This window comes from Lissotriton vulgaris, chromosome 10, assembly GCF_964263255.1.
Source record: "Lissotriton vulgaris chromosome 10, aLisVul1.2, whole genome shotgun sequence".
Lineage (NCBI taxonomy): Eukaryota > Metazoa > Chordata > Amphibia > Caudata > Salamandridae > Lissotriton > Lissotriton vulgaris.
In genome coordinates this window covers 251,286,133-251,308,507 of record NC_141698.1, presented here as the reverse complement: position 1 = coordinate 251,308,507, position 22,375 = coordinate 251,286,133, and the positions used below count along the sequence as shown (strand labels likewise).

The following is a 22,375-nucleotide window of genomic DNA, read 5'->3' as shown; positions in this document are numbered from 1 at the left end:
TCCCAATACACAAACAAGCCCAATTCAAACTCCTTAGCCACACTTTCAAGTCATTACATAACACTGGCCCAGCATACCTCATGATACAATAGTTGGCAGTGGTTTGCACCCTGTTCAAGTAATGACCCTCACTCTAGTCAGGGTAAGGGAGTCGCACAGGTAAGATAACCCCTGCTCACCCCCTTGGTAGCTTGACACGAGCAGGCAGGCTTATCCCAGAGGTAACGTGCAAAGTATTTGTATAAATACAAACACAATAACACAAGAAAAACACTACAAAAGGACTCCACATCAGTTTAGAAAATAGCAAATACTTATCTGACTAAAACAAGACCAAAATGACAGAAATCCAACATACACAAGTCAAGATATCAATTTTGCTAGATTAAATGAAAGTATAGCTCTTAGAAATCCAATAGCTCCAAAAATGTTATTTGGTCGCAGTTGACGTCGACAACTACATGAAGTCAGTCCAATCTTGATGGAGCGAGGACTGGTTAAAGAGTCTGACAGACCCCAGTACAGTACCTTGGAGATATCATGAAAACAAAAGATGATGCAAAGCATAGGGGAGATGAGGCGTTTCGGAGTCAGGTGTGATGTCGGCACCTTACTGTCATGAAGGAATGGTGATGCAGCGGTTGCAGGTGTGGCTTCAGTTCCTTACTGCCACGCAGGGGAGGTGATGTTGCTGTTGTTGGTGCAGTATCTCAGTTCCTTACTGTGGTGCAATGTCAATAAGGTGCCGAAGGTCAAGCGGTGAGGCTTCTATTCTGCAGCTTTGATGCTGGGCCGCAAGTGCTGTTTCAGAATCAGAGAGGTGCATCACAGATGTAGATGGTGCGTGCGCTGGTACTTTGGAGGAATTGCAGCGGCGTCAGAGCCTGTAGTGCAAGTCACAAGTGTTGCATTGAGCATGGACCATGGCTCTGGTGTAGGCAGCGGCATGGTGTCAAAGTTGCAGACAGGTACCGGTTCTGATAGTCAATCGGTGTCAATGCTTTGGTTTCTTCTTACCAGCACCAGTTCTCACTTCCAAAGGCCCAGGAACTGAATTTGGCAAGTCAGGACTCCCAGCAGGAGATCCCAGGTACTGATAGTTGAAGCCTATGATGACCCTGAGACTTCTTAAATGGAGGCAAGCTCAAATCAACCTAATGTAGAACCTTGGAAGTAGGATGGAGAAAGCAAAATGCAGTCCTTTCACTCCCAGGACAGAAGCAGCAAGATCAAGAGGATAATCAAAAATATTGGAATTTGGTGGCAACAGACATTGGGAACACAAAAGATCCACTATTTACCTTTAAATGTGTAAGAAACATCAGAGACTCTGTAGTCAGTGCATATCTAGACACTCCCAAGCAACCTGACCTACGAACGCAACTCAACTTACCCCCGGTGATAGGTCACCACAAATGCGGCTACATTTCACCAATTGTAATAGCACCAATTTGATTTATGTCATCAAATGTCCCTGCGATAAACTATGCATGGGACAAACAACACAAAAGATAAAATGCAGGATCCTACAACACATCAGCAGGTTTAGATGTTGCACTCCAGGGGTGCCCCTAGTCGACCACTTTGTCAATTCTTTACATCACCCTGAAAGCCTTAGATGGACTGTCCTTGAGAAAGTATAAATGCATCCCAGGGAGGGGATCTGATAGCTTCTCTCAATCTCAAGGAATGTAAGTTAATCCACCTATTGAACACAGTGTCTCCTGGCTTAAAAAAAATTGAGGAGACACACAAGCAGATGGGCCAACTTAGGACCAGATGACACTGTTCTCCCCCTAGTTTCACAAGTTAGAGAGGCTTCAGCTTAAATCTACACAGCACACCATAGTTTCTCTAGTAGGGTATATTACATCAAAATGAGTCAGTCCCCAACACAGAAAGGTTCCTGCAGTTCATTATCAAGAGCCTATCCCTTACATAGAAACATTTCTGTGAGGCATGTAACACATTCCCCAAGGGTCACACTTGTGATCTCAGTACCCTTGCAAACATGAGCCTTAATAGACCAGTCAGTACACTTCATGTATAGAGTGCCATCCTTGTATGTATAATAATTTTAAACAGTCTCATTTGATGTTACTCATGTTTCTTATGTGATTTCTGTATGTTCACAAAGGCATGCCGTAAGAGTCTAATCCACATAATTGATCTTAAAAATTAACTACCATTTGACACTGTTTTTATTCATTTGTTTGTACAATTGTATACCCTTATAATGCCTTGACATTGTCCACATAAGCAGTTCCAACATGCGGTTGTATTCACTAACAATGCGTAGATGCAGCCATTAAGGGCCGCTAAATAATTCAGATACAGTTGCCACTTGTACCTGTTGCAATTGTAAAGGTTTTTATGCAATACTGGAAATCGTATCCTTCTAGGACATCAAAATCAGGCCATGACATTCCACATCTCAATTGTATCCCCATCCTATAACCGGGAAGTCTTTTTTTCTATTCTAATCCCGTTTCCTTCTGGTTTGAGCTGCTGCACGCTAGTGTGTACGTCTGTTCTATCACGCAGAGCTCTATTTAATCACAAGCGTCTCCGCGGTTGTCAGCATCGATCACCGAATCCTGCCGACGGACAAGATTTCATCAGGTATGCGCATGCGAGCACATTTACTTGGCTCCATTCCCACGTTTTTTTGAACTCCTGGACTTAGATTGGGGTCTTCTTTTCTTTTCTTGTCTCAATGTAGAGTCAAAATGACGCAGCGTATGACTTTAATTGCCACTTCCTAAAGTGCTTCTGCAAACCGCAAATGGATATCCAGGTATATTTTTGTCCAGAGTTCGATTTGTTCGATTTTTAGATTTTTTTGTTTTTTAAACATTGATCTTTTTAAGAACCGCTTACTCAGGATGTATTTCGTCCTACAGTCTGATGCCCTTTACAATTTGATGCTCCACTACTGTCCTGATTGCAAATCAAATAATTGAATTAATTACAAATGCTCTGAATGACTGGGTCAATCTCCGCTTCAGATATGTTTGATCCGCCAATCCACCTCTTTTCAAGTGCATCTAGGGAGGAGTTGACACTATTAACATCTTCCCCCTATCATTACTTCAGATACCTGATACAGTCTACACTTGACGTTCAGTTGGATTACACCCCAGACCTAGCCATCGCAAGGCCCCATGGGCTTGCCCCATTTGCTTCCTTCAATTTCCGAAGACCCGGTGAGTGGATCGTATATCGTCCATTTATTGGCATGTTTCCACTTACGATATAAACATGCACTCACCCAGAATTTCTTCTGCAGGCTGTCCAACACACCACCCTGTCCTGAAGAAGATCCGTCTTTGACATCCTTAACTTATGCTGTTTGTCAGGGTCGAAACATCAATGGTTGTTTGTCCATCCATGCTCTAACAGGCTCGTTAACAAGCAAATCCATATAATTCATTTATCGAGCTAGTGCCATTGTTTTTCAAATTTGAAATTGGAGCTTGTTTTCAAAAAGATTTGATTGTAAATATATGTACAGTATTTTGTCACCTTTGTGTTTAATACATACATTTCGTTACTTTCTCACCGCACTCACTATGTCACTTTAATCACGGTCACATGCGCCGTTTTACCAATTTAATTATCTGACAGCCTTTTCTTGTTTGTCGTGGTAATTTTTGACCTAATCTGAAAAATGTGAAAATGCAAAGTAAAATATTATCTTTTTCGTAATAACATATTTTGCTTGTTCTTCTGTGTGTTTTCAAGAGTTATGTGTACTTAAATGTTTAATACCACAAAGAAATTGTTTGACCCGACTATCTCAACCCCAAGCTAGCTTTTCCCATCCTTCTCACAAAACGGAATGCTGTTCCCCAATTGATATACACAACACAACCCTTTCCTTTCCACATCTACTTTTCCTCGGTGCCCCTGTCTCTACTCTGTTACCTCTACCTGCCTCTCACCCACTAACATCATTCTTCTTTTCTCTCTTAACCTTCCTCTACACCTCAACAGCGGTGCAACACTCTTGATCACTCTGCTTCCGCCTCTCGTAGCCCAGCCCAACCTTTCCTATCCTGTCTTGTCTCTACTTCTCACCATCTGACACCCTTTCTCTTTTCCCTTTCTAACACTCTTTTCTTCTTCCCAACTGTCACCCACTAACACATGTCCCTTCCTCCCTCTTCCATGTCTTCTTCTTTTTTCTATCTCTCAGAGTCTAATACCCTCTCACTATCTTCTGTCACGCTTCCACTCTTGCACTCCTGTATCTCCCCTATATCCTCCATACCTTTCTGTCTCTAACACTTTTCTCCTCCTATGTATTCCTAAAATCCTACATCTTCCCCATATCTCAGCCTTACACTTCTTTACACTCCCCCTCAGATCTACCTCTCCTCTTGTTTCACCCCTTCATCTCACCCTCTAAACCCTTCCTCTTCTTCTTATCTAACTCTCTACAAATCATTTTTACTTTTCTAACCTTAGATCATCTAATGCAGCAATTCTTAACCTTATGACTTCTGTGGACCCTCATTGTATCATTATTAGAAGACAGGGATTCCTGGCCTAAGCACATTCTATAATTTCAACCTCAAAACACTTAATACAAATAAAAAACCAGTTTACACTAAACAAATGCTCAAATATCTCAATTATTATAAAGAAATTTAAAAAAACTAAATGTTGCTTCTTTATTGTATTCATTTTATTAATTGTGATGTATTCATTTTCATAATATTTAATTTTGCAAAGCAGATAAAGACCCCCTGTATAGGCCTAGTGGACCCCCTGGTGTCCTCAACTACAGTTTAATTACCACTGATTTAATGTATTAACAACAACCCAATTTACTGCCACTTCCTCTCTTCCCCATCAAGTTCTTCTACCCCCTCACCTCAGACTTCCACCAATGTCACAGTGCTCAAGACTCACATGACATCTATTGTGCATTTCCAGCTTTTACGTTTACTCCCTAATCCTTCTCCAAACACAAAGTGGCATTCAGCATAAAAGGAAGAGACTGCAGTGCTAATCATGTCAGTCTCTTTATCAGTCTTATTTGTTCAAGCCCCCACCTCTAATGGCTGAGGTCTAATACAACTACTAACCCACTCCAAACCTCCAGACATGATTCAGATTTGTTATTTTTATTCTTTTATTTGTAATAATTGACGTCTGTGATTCAGCCTGACAAGGATTGTGGATGTTGCTTGATAAGTGATCACACACCTCCTCAATCAACAACCCAATTTCCCACAGTACTCCAGCATGTGGCCAGATTGGAGTGGTTTGGCCTCCCCATGTCTAAATAATAAAGACCCACAGTACGAACTCTGTCAAGCATACCGCAAGAACTCTTATGAATCAATTTATCAGGGTCTTATTGGAAGGACAATGTCACTGGACAAATCTGATAGTATTTAGCTCAGAAAACATTCTTTACAACATCCACTAAACTGTAATGTAATATGTAAAGGTGTTTTTATTCCGTTCATAAGGAGTGCATGGATAATAACAAACTTACGTAAATATCTTCATCATCATTGCTGTTACCATAAGAAACGTTAGAGGCCATTCTTGAATTTAGGTTGACTTTGGATGTTCCTGCAACAAGCCAAAAAATAATCATTATTTGCATTAACTCTTAGAGATGCTGGGCATTTGTGCACACTTGAGGGTGTACACTGACACAAGTCTTCTAAAAATATATGCTTCTGATCAATGAAGTTAGCCACTTGCTGTTCTGTTATAGGCACCTAACTCAAAGGGAACACAAAAGTGTAAAATGTCATGTATAGTGTCTAACACTTCACACAATCTTCTAACTTGTTCTCATGCTTCCCGTCCTTGCTCATTTCATATGTATGTATGTGCATATATATTACCTATTAGCAGTCACCAGTAGGTAGTTACAGTCAGGATCTAGTTTCCATAGGAAAAGAGTATTTGGGTTTGCTTATAACGTTGGTGCTGTTTGATGAATCTTCACACACGTTTCCAAACAATGTGGCCCACTCTGTCTAGATCTGCATGGCATGTTTTGGGGTGATCTTTCAAGTGGAGGCTGAGAAAGTAGCACCTGGTCCAGAAAGAGCCCTTTTGAGATTTGGTGTAAATCCATTCAATAGTTGCAGAGATTTTAAAGAAAAAATTCATTTGTATAGCTAGGGACACAGACCCAAATCAGATCCCCCAGAGGTGGATACGCAAATTCACACGCCACCAGCAATGCCGTGATTGGCTAGCCACAACCTGACCAGGATGTTGCGGCTGCCATTTTAAGTATCAGGAAGCAATCCGAAAGCCCAAAAATTATCCCAAAAAGTGATTTAAGGGATCAGGATAGAGGTACTCTGACCCCATAGGTATGTTAGAGCAGTGTCAGAGGGACCTATTTGGGCATGAAATTGAGAAAAAAAATGTTTCAACTATTGGAATCCCTGATCTACAGCGAAATTCAGTTGGGCACCCCATCCAAATACGCACAGGATTAAAAAATGTTTGCACGTTTTGAAGAGAAAAAAACATTTTATGCCCACTCTGATACCCACACTTTACAGACCCACACAGGTAGTCATACCCACTCAAAGATTTATGCAGGCAGTCAAATCTACACACTCAATGAGCTATCAAGCACTCACAGACCCAAACAGGCATTCACACACCCACTCCTAGACCAATCCAGACATTGACACCGCCAATTACATACCCATTAAGGCTTTCACAGACTCACATAGAGAACACACATACCCACTCACATACCCATGCAGGAACATAGACATCCACTCACATAACCATGAAGGCACTCACACACCTGCTCATAGTCCTACTCACAGACTCTTGCAGGTACTAAAACACCCATCCGCAGACCCACTCAGGCACTCCTGTACCTACTAATGGACTCACACAGCTACTCAAACACCCACTCACAGACCCACACAGGGACTCTTATACCTATTCACAGACCCACACAGCTACTCACACACCCATTCACAGACCCACAGAGACAGTCTCACATCTACTCACAGACCTGCATAGCCACTCACACATCCACTCACACACCCAGACAGACACTCTCACACCCACTCACAGACCCATACAAACACTCTCACATACCCATGCAGGCACTGCCGAGCCTATTCACAGACCAACACCGGTACTCACGCTCCCATTCACAGACCCATGAATGCATTTAGAGACCCACTCACATACCCACATAGGCACTGACATACCCACCCACAGACTCACAAAACAATCACAAACTAACTCACAGACCCACACATGCACTCACACACCCACTGACAGAACCACACAGGTACTGACAGACCCACTGATAGAGCTGCAAAAGCACTTACATACCTGCTCAGAAATCCATGCTTGCACTGACAGACCAACTCATACATCCACAACGCCACTCACACCCAGTCACCAACCCATACAGCCACTCACACACTCATTCAAAAACACATGCAGCCACTCGCACACCCTTACAGCCACTAACACACTCAGTCACTGACCTGTACATTTACTCACATACCCACAAACCCACTCATACACCTATGTACACACATACATCCACTCACACACCCATACAGCTATTCACACACCCACTCAAAGACCCAATCAGCCATTCGCACACTCACTAACCAAACCATACAGCCTCTTACATACACACTCTCAAAGGTTACAGGTTACAGTTAGGAAACAGAATTTAAACAACTTAGAAATTCACAAAAAAAGCCAAAGGTTACACAAATTATGTAATATATGAGATCAAAAGCAGTTCATTATGGGAGAGTAAGTTATAGTTAGCTTAGGTAACTATAACTGCCGAATTTCTATGGTTTTGTGCGTGTGAAATCTGACCCAAACTATATTGTCCTTAAATTTCTCTTTATTGTTTTCACTGAAAAAAACAAAGGTTAGAGGAATATTATAGTTAAAAAATTGAATTTAGAAAACCTTATAAATTCACTGAATGGTCTGTGACATCACTGATGACATTGCCTATGACATCCCAAATAATATCACTGATGACATGATCCAGTGATTGTGAGTGTTTTCCGAAACATTCTGAGTGTTAAACATATATACTAGGGTACCACAAAAGTTAAATTAATTTAGTTTGGGTACTACTACAGCTTGATTCTATTTTAAAGCATACATTATATGAGTGTCTGTTTAACTGTGCATATTCATGTGAGTGGGTATGTGTGTGCCTGTATGGGGGAATAGGTAGGTGTGAGTAGCTGTATGGGTGAGTAAGTGGCCATGTGAGTGCCTGCATGGGTAATGAGTGGATGTGTAAGTGGGGTATGGATGAGTGAGTGGGTATGTTGGAGACCATATAGATGAGTGAGTTGGTGTGTACGTTTTTGTATGGGTGAGTGAGTGGGTGTGTCAGTGGCTGTTTGAGTGGGAGAGTAGCTGTGTGAGTGGCTGTATGGGTCAGTGAGTAGATGTGTAAGTAGCTGTAAATGAAAAATAAGAGGATGCATGAGTAGCTGCATGGGTGAGGGAGTGGGTGTGTGAGTGCCAATAAATTGTGAATGAGAGGGTATATTAGTGGCTGTATGGGTGCGTGAGCAGATGCATGAGTGTCTGTATAGGTGAATTAGAGGGTACATGAGTGGCTATATGGGTGCATGAATGGGTGTCTAAGTGGGTGTATGGGTGAGTGAGTGGGTGTGTGAATGGTTGCATGAGTATGTGTGTTAGTGGCTGTTTTGGTGAGTGAGTGGTTGTGTGAGTAGCTGTATGGATGAGTAAGTGAGTGTGAGAGAAGTTCTATGGAAAGGTATATGGTTGTAACAGTTTAGACAATCAAGTACATGTGTTAGTATTTGTTTGAGTAGGTTAGTGGCTCTATGCATGAGTGTTTGGGCGTGTGCATACATCTAAGGGTCTTTGAATTAGTATGTGAGTGGTTGTGTCACTAGGTATATGAGAGGTTTATGGGGGTGAGTGAGTGTGTGGGTTGTTCAGTTGATGATGTCATCAGTGATGTCACTGAGCATGTTATGAGTGATGTAATATGTGAGTTCTTAAGCAGTGCATTTTAGGGGTGTAAGTTATACTTACCTGAGTTAACTATAACTGCTTAATTTCTATGGTTTTGTATGAGTGTAATATGAGGCTAACTATAACGTCCCTGTAACCTTTGTTTTTTATTCAGTGAATTTCTATGTTCTTTTAAATTATATTTCCTAATTATAATGTCCTTCTAACCTCCATTTTTTCAGTGAACTTCTAAGTTTCACAAATAATAATAATCCTAACTGTAGCCTGTCACCTTTGAGAGTCAATTAATCAATCAGGGGGTTTATAAAGCACAAGCTACTCACCCAGAATGGGTCTCATGGCGCTGGGGGGAAGGGGGCAGGGGGGATCCACAGATCCTGGAGGTTCACTGAGCTCCATCAAAGAGCAAGCTCTTGAGGTCTTTTAGGGACTTAGGGAGCAATGCAGTCTGTCAGAGGTGTAGAGTTTCATGCCTTGGCCACGAGGAGGGAGAAGGAGCGCCCTCCTGTTCTGCTTTTCTATATCCTAGGTACCATTGCGAGGGAGAGCTGGGCCGAGCGGAGAGAATGCTGGGGAGCGTGGAATGTGAGGCAGTGGTTCAGGTTGGTGGGTGACTTTGTGGAGGTCCTTGTGTACTTGGGTGTGAAGCTTGAAGGTGATTCTCTTCTCGACGGGAGCCAGTGTAGGGTCCGTAGGTGTTAGCTGATGTGGCTGTGGCACGGTAGGTTTAGGACTAGTCTGGCAGTGGCGTTCTGGACATTCGAGGGGTGCTGGTAAGGCCAAAGGTGATGCTTGTGACCTACTATGAACCGTAGGTAGCGTCTGTGGGATGGCAGGACGGGAATATGAAAGTAGGCGTCTTGCAAGTCCAACACCACTATTCAGTCTCCAGGGTCGAGGGCAGACAGAGCCTGAGCAAATATGAGCATTTTGAACTTCACCTTTTATTTTATTTTATTTATAAAGTTTGATATAGCACAAACAAGATCCTGAAGGATATCAGAGCGCTTTACAAAAGAATGGAAGGAAAGACATAGGTGCAATATCGACATCAAGTAAGAATATAAAACAGGAATAAACGCATAATTAGAAGACAAATGAGCCAAGGAGAGTATTCCTCGGGTTGGGCGAACAATCAGGTCATCATCCCGTAATAGGGTGGGAGTTGCGTGCCAGAGGGTAGCTTGGTCGCGTATTCTTTCGGGAGCCGTTTAATCAGGCTTCAGGCTTCAGGCTTCAGGCTTCAGGCGTCTTCCCTGGCACTGCCAGGGAAGACGCCTGAAGCCTGATTAAACGGCTCCCGAAAGAATATGCGACCAAGCTATCCTCTGGCGCGCAACTCCCACCCTATTACGGGATGATGACCAGATTTTTCGCCCAACCCACGTAAACAACTCATTTACAACCGAGCCCTGGCCGGTGTATGACATAATTCTCCTATATACTGATGCCGTGATGTCCCTCCCTCTCCCTCCATTCTGCCTGACCGCCTCACTCAGGGTCAATCAGGCTACTGTGGCTTGTATTATTTAGGCATACTCTTTGTCCTGATGATGATCCCTTTGATTGTGTAAATGGGATCGAAACGCCGTCGACCTGTTGAAGCACCATATACTATGAAATGTATACTGAATGTGATATGCTTGTAATGGTGTGAACTGAATTTCTGTTACTGCTTTATTTACAGAAATCGTTAACGTCTGCCTAAATATCCTTCTCTGTCTCTTTACTATCTATTCACCTTGCCGATCTGTAAGAGTAAGGGTACAGGCTTGTGCCCTACTCTAAAGAATTGTTGAAGGTATTTTATGTGACTTATCAATTGTATAGTAAACATTCTTGACCCCTGTCTGGCTGGACAAGTCATACTACTTAATATAGTCTCCATTGTGTCTATATTTATTGTTTCCTCTCATCTCTCTTGCATGGGACCACTGTTGTTGTAAAAATATGTTCCCCGAGGTCCTGTGATGACTCGTATGGGTGCCCTTGTTGTCTTGGATACATCATGTACCACTACAGCATAGGAAGCTCCCTCCTCTATAGCCACGGTAGGGGGAAAAAGCATGCCATTGTCTGGGGAGGTGTCCATACTACTGGTGTCCTCCAATTCCTCTCTCCAGTCCAGTTCTTCCAGCTGGTCTTCCAAAAAGTCCAGTGACCCCTCCCAGTCCTCATTACCACCTTCAGGGTGATAGGGAACACCTGGGATGAACACGGAAATGAAAGTAACCTCCGGCATCAGATCTGAAATTGGCTGACGTTGGTCCTGTTCTGAGTCCATATTGGGCGTGAGGATATGGGCTTCGCCAGCCAGGGGATGGTCAACACCAGAGGCGTCATCGCCAAGATCGGTGCCAGGGAAGGTCGAGTAAGGTCAACTGGTGTCGATCCAGATCCAGGCCTGGATTCAGGCTGCACACCAGACATTACCACTGCCTCTTTTTTCTTTTAAGAAGTCATTTCCAAGGGAGTAAAAGGAGGTTGTTTTTAGGGGGAGTGGGGAAGAACATTCAGGTCATCCACCTGAGAATACTATTGCTTTGTCTTTCTCTCGGGACAAGGAAGAATTTAGTGAGGAAGGTTTAGAGGGTAGGTCTGTGAGGTGTCTACTAATCCCCACCATATGCTCAACTTAAGGATATTGTTTTCTTTACTATTTACAAAATATCATTTGAATATGGAGGAATATTCCCAGTAAATCAGAGAAAGACATATCAAAGACAAAGAGACTGAGATAGATATTTTATATATGGACTGTATTACAAATATTGTGGGAAATAATACACTGTGAATAAACAGAGATGCTGTGTTACCTCCATTCTTCTGTCCTAGGAATCAATAATGTATTAGTCCACCTTTCATACACATTACCCGTACAGGATATTTTAATATGCTGTTTAAGGTTTCAGAACTGGAATACAGTGTTATCTTTCATTTTTTTTAAATATATTTTCATTAATCCATGACAGTTAAAGTTACAATACATTTAGTTCATTACAGTTATATAATCAATGGTATCAAACATCCACATGATCCTATAAAAGCAGAAATTAGGTAAAAATAGACATAATGGTTAGCATATTCATCACTAAGAGTTTATCCAATATTATTGCAGCTCTAAAGTGCAAAGTGAGGCGTGCAAAATACATCAAATATAGCTTCAGAACAAAAGTGCAAAGTGTAACATACACAATATATCATAGTTCCATAAAGTGCGAATGCTTAATTTGCCAAATGACACATCACTCATCCACATAGGAGATCACCAGCCCCCAAATTTCCATACCTAATTTCCTCTTTCGAGCCCCCTTTAGAGCATATAGGCTGTGTTCTAGGTTAAAAATGGTATAAAATCTTGCCCTCCATAGCTCAAACGTCGGGGCATCTTTATGAAGCCACATTGAGGCAACACAGAGCCTATCTATAGCAGTGGCCACAAAGATCAAATATCGATATCTATATGCCAGCTGGTCACATCCATCACCCTCCACTACCCCCAACAACACATGAGTTGCAGCTAGTTTTATTGGACCCCCAAGCAATTCCGCCAGAAACTTTTCTAAGTGCCCCCAAATTGTACTTAAGTGTCCACACCAAAAGAAGATGTGTACAATTTTCAAATCATCAACTCCATAGAGAAAACCCTTGCAGTCATTAACTCCACCCCATTTTAACAACCTGGCTAGAGTATAATAAAGGTTAGAAACGGTCTTGTAGTGCTGTGCACGGACATTAGCAGACATCAATAACCTCCCCGCCAATTCAATAGAGTATTCCACCCGTTTACCTTGATACCCAAGCCTGTTGTCTCACTTTGTATTATGTCTGTCTAAATCCCCACCCTTACAGGTACATGCATCATTGGTGCCGTTTGTGATTCCTTAATTGTGAAAATTAAGGAATCGCAATTAAGGAATCGCAAACGGCAATGCATCAAAAAATCGCAAATTTTTTAGCGATTCCTTATTTTTCCTTAATTGCGATTCACAATTTGCGAATCGCAATTAAGGAATCCCTTCCCATTGATTCCTATGGGCCAAAAGGCCCATAGGAATAAATGGGAAGACAATCTCAATTTGCGAATCGCAATCAGCTAATCGCAAGTTGAGATTGCGATTTCAAGGGTGCACGGGTGTCTAAAGGACACCCTGTTGCACCCCTGAAATCAATCTATGCACATATGTTCTGGACACACATGCCCTAAGGGCATGTGTGTGCACAACATGACAGTTTGAAAAATGCACAAAATTGCATTTTTCAGAATTTTCGCAAATTACCATGAGGTCCAATCTCATGATAATTTTTTCCTCTTAATTGCGAATTCGCAATTTTTTTAGGTGTCATGCATTGCATTTAAGGAATCGCAAATTGTGATTCCTTAAATGCAATCGCATTTTGAGAAGTTGCAAAAAATAGCGATTTCATGTATTTTTGATTGATGCATCCCAAATAGTGATTTAGGAATCGCAAACGGCCGAATTTTGCGATTCGCACCGTTTGCGATTCCTAAATCACTTGATGCATGTGGCTGTATGTCTCTAATAATATATTATACAACAAACCAATGCGTACATCTCTCCTTACAGCTTCAACTACATGATTTAGATCAACCTTCCATTGGCTTTTACATAGGTAGTCACGGATTTGTAAATATTAAAAAAAATTGGCTCTAGGGGGGTGAAATTTCTCGGCCAGCATCTCAAAGGACATCAATCCCCCATTATCATATACATCCCCGATGCATTAAATATCTCTTGTCTGCCATCTGTCTACGGTCCTATCCCAAAATATAGGGGCAAAAGTGTGGAGACAGCAAACGGGGTATACTGGGAGACCCTCTCGAATCTGTAGCATTTTCGCACCACTTTTCACACCTTATAGGCAGCATTTAAAACCTTGAACATGTTTTTTTTGTAGTTAGGCTCCAGGCTAACAGAGGATTTTTCGCATCGCTACCCAACAACATTTGGTATATCGTGGGAGCTTCGGCAATACTAAGCGGTTCTACCCCCGTTTATAAAATATTCATGAGTTGCAAGATACACACCAGATAATGTAAAGTAAAATCAGGCACTGCCCATCCACCTTTCTCCTGAGGTAAAATCATATAGTGCATTGTTCTTCGGGGTTTCCCTTGTGCCCATAGAAACCTATCACATATCAACTGTAATGCAACGAGTTAGGCACAAGAGATTTCTAGCGGAACAGATATAAAAAAATATAAAACTTTTGGTAAAATTAACAGTTTATGAACATTGCACCGTCCAACAAGTGTCAGATGTAAACATTCACACTGGTCTAACTGCTTCCGTATCGAAGTTAGAATATTGCCCCAATTGACCTCAACCAATGATTTTAAACATGTCCTTCTTATAACCCCTAAGTATGATACCTCACTTAAGACCCTTTGATCATTGAAGCCCTCTTAGTTTAAACACAATTTTTGTGTTTTAGACACATTCAACTTGTATCAGGCTCCAAATTCTAATGTTAGCAGTTCTATCTTGGATATAGCCCCCATACGGTTAGGGGTGACCACTGCCACATCATCAGCATATGGAAAAACTTCATAATGCTCTTGTTTCCAAATTACTGGCTCTATTCCTGCACTTTGCTCCAACATCATTAAAAATGGGTTACTATATAATGAAAACCACAAAGTAGAGCAAGGACACCCCTGTCTTGTGCCCCGTGTTATATATACCGAGTCTGTCTCAAGACCCATGATACATATCTTAGCAGGTGAGTCTCTTTATAAAACTTGAATGGCTAAAAGAAAGTTTTGCTTAAAGCCTGCCTGTCGTAATACTGCCTATAAAAATTCCCATGCGACCCGGTCGAACGCTTTTTCGGCGTCTAATAAAATCAAACTGAATTTATTCCCCATAGTGTTAGCTATATTTAACAAGGTTACCACCTGATTAATATGATTAGCCGTCCCCCTCTTAGGTTCAAACCCATGTTGTCGAGTTGATACTAACGGGATAATTACGTTAGCCAACCGGGTGGCGAGGATTTAGGCATAGATTTTGCCTTCTAAATTTAATAATGATATTGGCCGATATGAACCTGGTTGTTCGCAGGCTTTTCGTTCTTTTTAAAAACTAATATGCTAGCCTCATCCCAAGACAGGGGGGCAGCTCCGACTTGTGCCTGTAGAAAAGTGATGAGCATATCGGTTTTAAGTTCACTAAAAAAAGTTTTATATATTTCCAGCTGCAGCTTGTCAGGCCCTGCTGCTTTACCAGAGGCTAAACTATTAATAGCTCCTTCTAGTTCTTCCATTGTAATAGGTTCCTCAAGCCTTTCTGCATCTAGCGGGTTTACTTTTTTACAGTTAAGGCCCTGTAACAGCTTTTCCCTGACCTGTACATCAGAGGATTCCCCAGATTAAAGTGCCTCATAATAACCGTGAAACACCTCTAAGATCCCTTCATCTGTATCTACCATATTCCCCCTAGCATCTACTACTGGTCCAATTCTTTGGGCAACCTCCCTTGATCGCAACCTTTGCGCCAAACAGCGGCCAGTTGCCTCTCCATATTTATTACTTTGGCTCCTTTTGCTAGAGTGTTTCATGGCTATTTCTATTCTCCAGTGTAGATTTATTTTAGCCTTAAACCTGGCTATGTGCATCTGAAGATCAGAGATCTCAAGTCCAACCTGAATCCCCTGCATAAGTATTTCTTCCGCTGTTGACAGGTTGCCACATAGTTCCTGTACAGCTGCTTGCATCTGCTTCTGCTTATGTAGCCCAAAGCGAAAAGTTTCAGCCCTAAAGCCCGCCTTTAAAGCATACTACACTGACCCAGTCTGAGCCATGTTGCAGTTTATAGCCAAAAATTGCTCAATCCACACCTTCATATGTGCCATTTAATCACTATCAAGAAGCAGCTTTCGATAAAATGAGAAAGTTTGAGGCCTAATGCCAGTCTTGAGCATACCAAGATTCAATACTAGAGAGCCGTGATCCGAAGATATCCGTGGGTGGACCTGAATGTTACCACCGACAGTAACCGCCTGTATAAAAAAAATCTAGTCTTACCAATTTCTGGTGTGGATGTGAGTAAAAGGTATATGCGGGGTCCGACCCCCTCAGTGCCACCCATACATCCACCAAACCATGATCTGCCACTAAAGACTGAAGTGCCTTAACAAATTTAGATTTCCTCCCACTATAAGATTTACTGTCATCATGCAGCAGCCCTTTCTCAAGGTGTTGTATGTTTAAGTCTCCACATATAATCAGTGGGGTGGGCCATAGTGCTAATTCCACATTAAGCCCTTCTAATACTGAGGCCTCATCAAAGTTTGACCCATATATTGAACAAATAGTGCATTTTAGGTTACCAATCATACATTCCGCAATGGCCCACCTAACTGCTTTATCTGCTAGTACTCTTCCGGGCCCCTGTATATGATTTTTAACCAATATCGCTACCCCCGTATAGTAGTGGATTGCTCTGTGCATACCAACACATTAAACCCCAATTCCACCAATAATTTTCTTTTACTCCACTGGATGTGGGTTTCTTGAACACATACCAGATCTGGTTGAAGAAACCACAATTCTGCCAAGACCCGTTGTTTCTTATAATTGTTCAATCCGCAAACCTTCAGGGAGCAAAGCCGAATGCCAACACTTTTACGCCTATCTTCCATCTATATTCTAAACATAAGGACCATATATCTAAAACCATTGAATTTCTTAGTTAATCTCACTGCACCATCATGGATTCTGTTTACCAGTGTCCCCCCTCGCCAACCCCCCCACCCTTCCATGCACAACTTCAGCCGAAGCTGTGACCTACCCCCACCTTTCTCCAAAAAAGAGGATTGGAGGCACAGGGCCTCCGAGTTTGAACGAGCTTTTGCACCCCTGGGTCCCCTTGCCCCACCACTTACAAAAACCATGCTTTCAAATTGAACCCCTATATCACACAAAATCCAAGCAAAAAGCAAAAAAACCCTTTGCCACTAAATCTAAAATCTTACCTATCTAACACATTTAATCAAGTGAATAATCTATAACCCACACCGCTTTACCTAGGTTTCTCCCCTTATCACTTTTACAGCGAATGCAGGTACTCCTTTGCCGCTGACTCTGTTGAAAAGAACCGTACTTGCTCATTATAAATAACCTTGAGCTTGGCTGGGTTCACCAGAAAAGCTTGCGCATTTTTATCTCAAAATGAATTGATAATCTGACGCAATTGCCATCTCTTTTCTACCGTAAGGAGGCAATAATCAGGGTGCACAAAGAACTCTATCCCCTTACCTCTTTTCTTTCGATCCGGTCGCGCCAAGTCATAAACTGCCTCTCTCGCCAAAAAGTTGTTGATTGATATTAAAACTGCCCTTGGTCTATTAGTATTCTGTCCTGATCTATTGCGTTGTGTGAAGGGGAACCTATGTGCTTGCTTGATCTCCCGATCACAATCCCATTGGGTTAACCCAGGAAAAGCCTCAGAGAACAGTTCGATAACAAGTTTCCGTGCATCCTGCTCCTCCGCCCCCTCAGAAATGTCCAAAACACTGAGAATATTGTGCCGCATGCGATTCTCCAAGTCTGTGATCTTCCAGAGGGTCTCATCCTTTGCAGTGCGCAGCGCCTCTGTTGTTGCTTTCTGTGCAGCGAGCTCATCCTCTACGTTTGAGACACGTGTCTCTGCCTCATTGAACCTCTTGACATACTCGGAGCATGATTTTGCAACCCTCCGCACTGAATTCTGGAGTTTAAGACACGCTCCTTGTGTGCTCTGGCTCTCAGTGTATGTCTCCTCCTTATGGACCTTTATACTCTGGTAAATGTGAGCCAGGGAGATATCTTCAGGGTTTAAAGTAGATTGTATCCCACTTGTCACTCCGTTGGACCTGGCCTCGCCCACAAATGAGTAATCCTACTCAAAGGAATCTGTGCTTTCCACCATCTGAAGTCCTGAACCCACACCTGAATCGCCCCTCTTACGCACTGTACTAGGGAGGCCATCCCTCTGTTTAGTGTGAGTGATCAAGTCTGTCTCGTCCCCCGAGGCATCAGAAGGGTCTGACATTAAAAGAAAGGAAAATCCCCTGAATCACTTTCCTTTGCGGCATCCTGATTGCCAGCCATATTTCCAGTCGCCCTCATCTCCGGGCTCTCCGAGGGAGTTTCAACTCTTTTTCCACTTTGCTGCCCATCTTTAGCTATCTCTCGGGGTTGTTCCCCACTGTGCCCTCCTTATCAGGTGATGGGTCATAGGGAGAATTCTTCCCCAGGGCGCCAGTTTCAGGACTGTGCATTCATATTTATCATAGGTGTTGGGGGTAGCGGTTTCTTTACTTTCCCAGAAAGAAACAGAGCAGGAATGGATTTCTTACCGCCCTCAACGTGGATTTTCTCAGCATTTGGGTTGGGTTTCTTCTACTCTGTCTCCTGCGCTGGCCCATTCTCAGCCATCTCCATGGTGTTTCTCGCCCTTCCTCATCCTGCCTTTTGGGGGCATAGCCGCGTTGTCCGTCCTAGTCTCTGGGACAGCATCAGGTTTTGTAAGCACTCCACGCTAAGCATGGGCGGAAAATCCGTTTCGCTCGCGGATTTTGCGGATTTTCGGTAAATTCGCAATCCGCGAGATTCGCGAATCTCCCGCAAAATCCGCAAATCCGCGAGCAGCGGATTTTGCTCGCACTGCTCGCACTGTTCGCGTGAGTTCGCGGCTTCCCAGTACAACTTCGCGCCCCGCGAATAAGTGCAAAATTGCAGAAATACGATCTTAGCAAAACTGAAACTACTTACCAGGTTCAAAAGTTCAGGCTCATCATTAGTAGCCATTTCCTGTAGTGCTTCCTGAGGGGCCCCTCCAGAGTTCAGTTGCCAGTTGCAACTATTATGTGACCCTGCTCTGAACCTCAGAATAGTTACACATATGCCACAAAGGTCCTGAATTACAGCTAAGGGAGACAAGCAGGAGCCAGGCTGGAAGTTCAAATCCATTAATCAGCCCCTAATTCATTATTGTCAGTTGGGGCAGGGCAGGTGTTGTAACTAATTTTGCAACAATGAAAGCACTTAGCAAGTGCAAAAGATCACTAATAAGGAAGCACTAAGGAAGCAGGTGCCAGCTAAAAAAATATTCTGTGACACATTAATCAGCCCCAAATTAATTCAGGTCACTTGAGGCAGGGAAGGTGTGCTTGCGTTGCCACAATAATGTACACTGACTGGACAACCAGAGGGTGCTGTGATGAAACAGAGGGTGGCATGGGTGGGCCAGAGGGTGGCATGAGTAGTCAGAGAGTGGCAGTGGTGACAGAGAGTGGCAGTGATGAAGAAGAGTGTCCCAAACAGGCTGGACACGTAGAAACAACAAGTTCGCGAAACTTGCGACCCGACAGGTAAGTTCGCAATTTGCGAAAGTGTACAAAACCCTCGCGAACTGGCAGAAACCCGCGCAAACACAAAAAAAAAATCCGCAATTTCGCGAGAATTCGCGGATTTTGCGGATTGCGAGTTCGCAAATCCGCAAAATTCGCGAACGCGAGATTCGCAAAATTCGCCCATGCTTACTCCACGCACAGTGAATCCGCCGTGCGCATACCCGGAAGCCCACTCAGCGAAGATCATCAGCTGCCAGACAACCACACGAGGAGCCCGACAAGTGCTCCACAGCATTACACTGAGTTGCGCAAACTACAGACCAGCCACTAGACTCCTCTCAATTCCGCATGGCTACCGCCAACCTCAGAGAACCACCGCCAGCAATGCGATAAGTCGGGCAGGGGGGAGAGCTCCGGGAGCTCGGGCTCACACAACCGCACTCACGGCCACCATCCTGCCTTACAGTTTTCTCTTTCAAATGTTATATTTAGGCTGTTGCTCTGAAACAGCATTTGTGCAAGGGGATGGTTCTCACTGCAGTTAGTAGTGGTACCGGCTTCAAGTAGGAGTAACCAAAATAAGGGGACAGTGAAGTGTAAGATTTCTACACCTGGCTGTATCAGCCCTCCTGAAGTAGTCACCAGAGACAGACAAAAGAGCAGGCCATTTTTTAAATCTTCCACATATTTAACAGCAGAAACAGTTAACCATCTCGTCAGTGCTACCATCTACAGAATGGCAGAGCTCAGGAGGAACTGATCAGTAGCCCTTTGCTAGCATGGACCTCAATGAAAGTTTGAGGGCAGCTCTGTCTCCATCTTTTTACTTGTTTCACTGGATTCTTACCCTCCAGCCATAGGAATGCCATAAGTACACTTAAGCTGTTTCCATCATCCATCTTCTACCATGCTTAACTAGGGGCGATCCAAAATAATCCCACTGGGCCCAGAACTTAGACTCTCACCATACGGGTAAACCTTATGTGAGAGAGTTCAGTAGACCACACTCTCTGCTGACACAGAAAAAGGCATGGTTAAAATTAATTATTCACAAATGACAATTTGCTGGCACTATCACTTGAGATCCGTCAATCCTGGACAAGTACAGTAGTCTCATATCTGATATGAGAGCACCCTTGGAACACCCCTTTGGATCATATAACAGTTTCTGGATCTTAAATTTCCATGGACAGGCTTAACCCTCTGCATACACATATCAGGTTGGTTGGGTTGCAGGGCAAAGACAAATGTCAGGATACCAGTTCACATGCAGTCGGGTAAACAGTGCATCACATCCTCATTTATGCCTCATTCTACAAAACCCCATCTAAACCCCCTTGTTCACTGGACATCTGAGACTCTCTGCCAAGGCTTCTGACCCCCATGATAATGTCCGCTGGCTCTTCAATCTCTTCTAGACCTCAGGACCTTAGACATTCCTGCAAATTCCTTTATTACCTCCACCTTGGAGTAGCCATCACAGTTCCACTGCCAGGCCTCATAATCCATCCTATTTTTTCTGTCAGTCTCTGCCCCACCCTTTTGATGGCTCTCAAACCTCCGCTAGCCTCAGGCATGCTTTCACAATCCCTTCTCTTATGGCCATCAAAATCTATTAGTTGTTATATTAATCCTCAGGCCACACCAGATTACCTCCTCCAGAACCTACCCAACTAACCCTTTTTGGCTCCAGCCCACTCCCACTGCTTCTGAGAGACTTTGACCTCGGGTGATGGCCCTCAGTGCCCAAAACATCACTCTCTTCCAGAGCACACAGCCCTACTAAAAATATTCAATAACCATACCGTCTCTCTGACTACTTCTACTAATCCTCAGAGCCTGTAAGCCAGTGCCACTGGCTTTCATAATCTCCTTGTTGGTTCACATCCCCTAAACCAACACCAGTGGCTCTAAGATTCCCTTTGTTAGTACACAGTTACCCTCAGAATCCTCTAGACCCTCCCCACTGCCAGGTCTACAAGCTCATTCTACTCATAATGCTCTCTTTGCTAGATTTTACAGCCCTCTGTTGGCCTTCAGAGATTGCCGGATCTTTCTGTATATACTCAGTTCAGCTATGCCAGCCTCACACCCAAGAACCCAGTACCACTATACATCCCTTCTCTGTCGGCATCAGAACCTTTCAGCAGGCCCTCAAACCTTCAGGCACTTTATTTTTTTAGAACTCACTATTATCTCTAGAAGATCTTATTTGTTTTTCAGTTTTTCTGTGGGCCCTAAGAGGCAGCCTGTCAACACCCAGACCACTTTGGCATGCTCTTTTGTGTAATCACCGCCCATCCAATAATTTCTTTAGTCTTAAAACCGTACCATCCATCTTCAGATTCCTCTGACATCCAAGTGTTTCTCAGATTACTGTCGGTGCCTTCCAAATACATCTGACACATAGGCACCCCCACCACCCTTTGACTTGCCCTCAGAGAGCTTTGCAGAACACTTATCTGGTGTCAAAACTACTACTGCTGGCTGTGATTCTCAGTGCTAACACAGCTAGAGATCACAGTCATTTGTCATTCAGCGGCATGATATTGCCTATCTAATTCTACCTACCTAAAACTTACCTATTTCCTAATCTGCTTGTTATAGCCTTCTTCATATACTGCGATCCCTTTTGCCGATTGTCACAGCCCTTTGATCCCCTTTATTAGTCATTAACCTTTTTTGCTGACTTCACGCCTCTGAGTTTCTCAAACTCTTTCTGCAATGCTTCACATCCATTTTCACCTACCCACCTTTAAACCCCTCTACCAAGTTTTATCTCCTTTGCACCTGATCTTCCTTCAGAGCACAGTGGCAGAATCAGACACATCTCTGATAACTCTGAGCTCCTTTACCATCATCCCTCCTCTGTTGGTTGTGAAATATCCCATGTCATGAGTGACAGTCCTGGCTTTTTATCCACTTTGAATGATGTGCTGTTTGAGCCCATATTCTCTATCACTGTTTTAAGGGTCAGAAAAAGATGGGGGAATCTAGGGATTGTCAAGAT

At 43.2% G+C, this 22,375-nt stretch overlaps 1 protein-coding gene across 3 annotated transcripts in view; it reads right to left on the bottom strand.

The window, feature by feature from the left end:
• LOC147685056 (GTPase IMAP family member 9-like) overlaps positions 1-22,375 on the bottom strand; it is a 492,924-nt gene that overhangs the window by 361,357 nt on the left and 109,192 nt on the right. For all 3 annotated transcript variants that reach the window (XM_086940940.1, XM_086940941.1, XM_086940942.1), the window contains exon 3: positions 5,510-5,589. In XM_086940940.1, coding sequence (XP_086797066.1) covers positions 5,510-5,560 — 51 coding nt within the window. In that variant the 5' untranslated portion in view covers positions 5,561-5,589. The remainder of the gene's footprint in view (positions 1-5,509; positions 5,590-22,375) is intronic.